Genomic DNA, 5,003 nt, shown 5'->3' on the forward strand with positions numbered 1-5,003 from the left:
CTTTTGTCTTTTGAGTTTAATAATATACATACATGATTCATGTGCCTCAAGAAGCACTACTAAATATGATGACCATTATTTTGTCTGATTTTTAAATTTGCACTTTGAAATGTTCATATTCCCCCTTAAATTACAACAAAACAGTGTTTCCAGTCTGATGAACCTGAAGGCATCTCTAGTGGGTGACTCTAACACCTCTTCTATCTTTTTTTCCCTGTCATTATAAATAATTAGGAACTGGGGAAAAGGGTAGGGTAAAGACAGACATTTGTATGATATAAGGAAATACTTGCCTATCCTCTGCAGTTTCCTAGATGTGTAGGTATCAACCTTCCCCTAAACCAGTGGTTCTCAGCCTGTGGGTCGTGACCCCCTTGGGGGTCAAACAACCCTTTCACAGGGGTCGCGGATCCATCACAATAGCAAAATGACAGTGATGAAGTAGCAACGGAAATAATTTTATGGTTGGGGATCACCACAACATGAGGAACAGTCTTAAGGGGTCGCGGCATTAAGAAGGTTGAGAACCACTGTCCTAAGCACTCTTACCACAGGACGACAAGCTCTCACGAGAGCTAATGCGGTCCTTTATTTTGGAGCTGTTGGCATAGTCAAAGTCTGACCTTCTCTATCATAAGAAGAGGAGCAATTTTCTAGATGTTTCATCCCACGGATAGTGTGTGGTTTTCGATGAGTTCTGACCGACTGAATATGGATTGTTTCTGTACATGATATTACCAGTATGATCTAGGGTTGCCATATTAAAATAAGGAAAAATTATATCTAACATTGATCGAACAATATGAAAAAAAATCATGAATGACCTCATCTATAGTAGCATGACTTGTTGTGAGGGGCCGTTCACTCTGTTCTGACTCATAGTGACCCTGTATACAACTGAACAAATGCAGGTACCACTTTTCCTAGTTCAAAGTGGAGGAAACGAAGCCATGGAAATGCTACTCGTCAAAAAAGTGTGATTTGAACATACTGGTACATGTATGATTATAACATAGTAGCCTCCTGCTTCCCAAGATGGGGTACTTTGATATTTTTTGAACTTTCCAGACAATTTCTGATAGATGGTATATTCTCCATGAAATGCATTCCTATCATTAAAAGCATTCCAAGTGATTAATAAAATAGTGATAAGATTGTTTTTCCACTTCCATCTACCCAAACACAGGCAGACTGAATAGTATAAATCATAAATCTCTTTTTTTATAGGAGGTTTAAATATATATATTTCATCAATAGTCTTATAAAAATGTGCCAAGGTTGTATTTACTTGATTTTAATTGTTGAAATTCTTGTTAAAGTCTCCATACAACCTCTTCTTGTAAATTATTTTAAGATGCTGTTTGCAGTAAGTGCTATTAATCTTCTATGTAATATATACTTATTAAATAGCAATAGTACGTTTAAAACTATTTAAGCTGATTTATTTTCATTTAAAACTTTATTCTAAACATTTAAAGCAATCCAAGTATCATTTTGAAATAATCCAACTTTATTAGTCTGTGAATTTTTCCAGACATTTTCCATTCCCGGAGGACTGACGTTGGCTTTAATTCAGATGAAATGATTTCTTGATTTCATGTGTCAAAATCTTCAGAATATATAAATCAGGCAAGAAGGTATCATAAGTAAACTCTTGATTGTTCACAGCCCCAACAGCTACATGAGGTATCACAGACCCACAGAGAATTTGCGTATTCACCTTGATTGATAAAAACAAAACAAAAACAAAATCTTCTAGATACAAGAGCACAGGACTTTCAGTATTTTGTAATCAGTCTCCCCACAGGGTGAGACTTTGTTTTAAATGTGCATCAGATGAAAACATTCCACATGTCAACACCCTATTGTGACATAGGTGAGGAAGTGCTGACATTTATCTTTGTCTTTCTTCTTTGTTTCATAGATGTCCGAAGAAGAACAATTTATGAGTATCATCGAGTAGAACTACAAATGTCAAAAATTACCAACATTTCAGCTGTGGAGATGACTCCGTTACCTAGTAAGTTCACATATGTGACCATTCTGAGCCCAACCATGCCAACTGCCAATTAGTTGATGCCAACTCACAGTGACCCTACACAACAGAATAGAACGGTTCCCTAGTGTCTAAACGGTTCCATAGTGTCTAAGATGGTACACTGTCTCATCTTTCTCCCGTGCTGTGACTAGTAGCTTCGAACTGCTGACTCTTTGGCCAGCAATGGATCCCTTTAAACACTCGTGCTCTTGCAATCCAATAGAGCCAACTGCAAAATAAACTAACCAAGAATGATAGCATTGTGCTATGGGTACTTTGTGGCATGGGTTTGACCCTGAGTGTATATGGTGGTGGGTGGGTGAATCTTTAGTTCATCTTTATTTTTAATTCATTTGTATTCCTAGTTAATTTTTATTTCAAGTAAGCTTCCACTTGTGTGCCTTGTGCCATCAAATTCATCCTGGCGACTCTGACGCCCCCTCCCTCTCTTCCGTAGCATGCCTGCAGTTTATGGAGTGTGGCTCCTGTGTTTCCTCTCAGATTGGCTTCAACTGCAGTTGGTGTGGTAAACTTCAAAGGTAAAGAAGATTTTTACTAAGAAAAATAATTACAGGATTCCTAAAGATGTGTGGGTTCTAGCCTGTCGGTCAATGATAAATGTGTGAGGAGCATTTTAGATTGTACTTGCATGACTATAGGTATGTGTGTTTGCTAAAAGTTCCCTAACCAAAATGCAGAGAGGGAAAAAATGCTTGAAAGTGGGAATTTTAGTATTTCCCTCTGCTTGGCTCCTCAAAATTGTCACGAACCTCCATAGTGAAGAAGGTAATTATCTGGCATACTTCATAATCATTGTGAGGCATTAACCTGATGACTAAAACTGATTAATCCACAAAGGAAACTTTTGGTCCAAAGTCTACAGAAAACATGGTCTGTGGTGGTTTTTATTCACAAGCTAGCTTAGTAGATTGCTATCAAACATCTGAAAGGTGAGTGAGGTGGAGAGGTAACATGACACTAGTGGTCCTTACATGAATCGAATGGGTGGTTTGGACCTTCACTGTAACTAACTGACACCGACATTTAAGCTGCATAACTTGCTGCTATAAAAGAAGATTAGTGATTCTCATGAGTGGCCTTTGCATTCCTAAACACTTGCAGAGATGATATGATCATTTGTTGAAGGAGATGGGTGAAGAGAAATGTCATTATCCAGTGCTGCCGTACAGAAAGACTACAGCTGGATCCCTTTAATATGGAAAAATGTATTCTTGCACAGTTGGGAGGCTACACATCCAAAGAGATTAGAAAACTGAATTCAGCTGAATTCAGGGCATCAGCTGTCACGGGGAGACCTCTCTCCCTTGACTCAGGGGGAGGGTCTTTTTCCTCCTTTCAAAATCTTTGGACCTCGTATCTTGGAGAGCTCCATGTATCTGGATGTCAATCTTCTCCTGGGTCTCGGAGACGCTCAGAGTAGGGACCTGGGTCAAAAGGATGCTCTTCTTCTGTGGAAGCCAAGTCCTTCTATGTCTGCTCACGCCACTCGCTTTGTAAATCCCCTCAGATAAAAGAGGGTGTGACTTAGAGCACAGGACAGGAAAACTCTTCTTACACTGGATCAGGACTGTGATCTAAAAAGGGCTGTGCCTCTCACCTTAATTCCCTTACAACTGATTGACTGATCAAATTCTAGGAGGATGGTCACATCATTACATCACTGACAAATTACATTGTTACAGAACTGGCGAACCACTGGGAATCATGGTCTAACTGTATATATTCCATTATTCATTTAACCATTTCTTCCCATATAAGGCGTGAGGCACTGGGAACACAGTAGAAATAATGTAGATGTGATCCCTGCCTTCTGGGAGGTGTAGTTGTATGTGTTTAAGGCCCCTCCTCATCTTTAATTCTATGAAAAACATACTTTTTCTCCCAAGTGATGAACTGAATTCTGGTGATTAATCAATTAATGTTGCAACAGAGTTTCTGGAGTGTAAACAGCCTGTCTTGTCATCTTCTTGCTGTGTTGATAATTCAATAAAGTTATTGAATTATTAAGGGCAGATTTCCACTTGATAAGATACCTTGATAGCAAGCTTTGGGAAGCATTCTTAGATAACTTTGGGGGAAGCTCTATTTATTGTAAATAGAGCGATGTTATTCCTAACGCCTTGCTTTCTTTTCAATTTAATGTTTTTTTCAGTGATTTCCTTTCTGAAGCCAACTTCATGTTTTCAAAACTAGTTCTTTGCTTAGCTGAAGATTGAAAAGAGCTACTATAAAATCAAAGGTCTAAGGATATTTACGTTCAGGTGTTGCTGAGGTTTTGTAATAATTACAGGCATATTAGAAAGGACTCAGAATCTGTTGAGTTATAGCTGAAGTGAGCTAAAGACATAGCATTCTACAATGTGTATCAGTCTTACTGAGCTCTGACGTGAAAAGTGCCCTGAAGGCTTGTGTAGAAAGGCCCTCTTGGGGCTGTGTACCTATGTGACGCTCCGGTCTAGGGTTTATTCTCTCTGAGAAGTCTCCCCATACCATTAGTCTGTGTCAGGTGGCCACCACATTGCTGCAACTGCATCCTGAGCAAATTTACATTATTAGCATTTAGCTTGAAACGTTGACATGCATGCTCAATTGTCTGTCTCTTTAGCTAATCTCTGGGTGTGTCTCTAGAGCCTAAGAATGTCTCTGGTCCTGCAAAAGAATATATGAGTGAATGCATTGTGGCCAGGTTCCAAATAAAGGACTCGCGATTATGTTTATCTCAGGGTGAAAGGTTTTCCAGCATATTGGGTGTGTTAATCTGGGTACTTTAGAGAAACAAATCCACAGATGCTCATGTATAAGACAGAGTTTTATAGAAAGGGTAAGTGCATGTCAGGAAAACATCCCAACCCAGTGCTGTCCAAGCCCACAAGTCCAGCATTAACCCGTATGTCCATCACCAATCCACAAAGTCCTCCTCCATCTCACAAAACACACGCAATGA

The 5,003-nt window shown here is 39.2% G+C and overlaps 1 protein-coding gene across 1 annotated transcript in view; it reads left to right on the forward strand.

Annotated features, from left to right (window-relative positions):
• The window catches only part of PLXDC2 (plexin domain containing 2), a 446,078-nt gene that overhangs the window by 395,998 nt on the left and 45,077 nt on the right, over positions 1-5,003 (forward strand). Inside the window, exons 8-9 of the mRNA XM_013008120.2 lie at positions 1,925-2,020; positions 2,496-2,577. Of these exons, the coding sequence (XP_012863574.2) occupies positions 1,925-2,020; positions 2,496-2,577 (178 nt within the window). The remainder of the gene's footprint in view (positions 1-1,924; positions 2,021-2,495; positions 2,578-5,003) is intronic.

The sequence above is a fragment of the Echinops telfairi genome, unplaced genomic scaffold, assembly GCF_000313985.2.
Source record: "Echinops telfairi isolate 266 unplaced genomic scaffold, ASM31398v2 ScPeMD7_7473;HRSCAF=8511, whole genome shotgun sequence".
Classification (NCBI taxonomy): domain Eukaryota; kingdom Metazoa; phylum Chordata; class Mammalia; order Afrosoricida; family Tenrecidae; genus Echinops; species Echinops telfairi.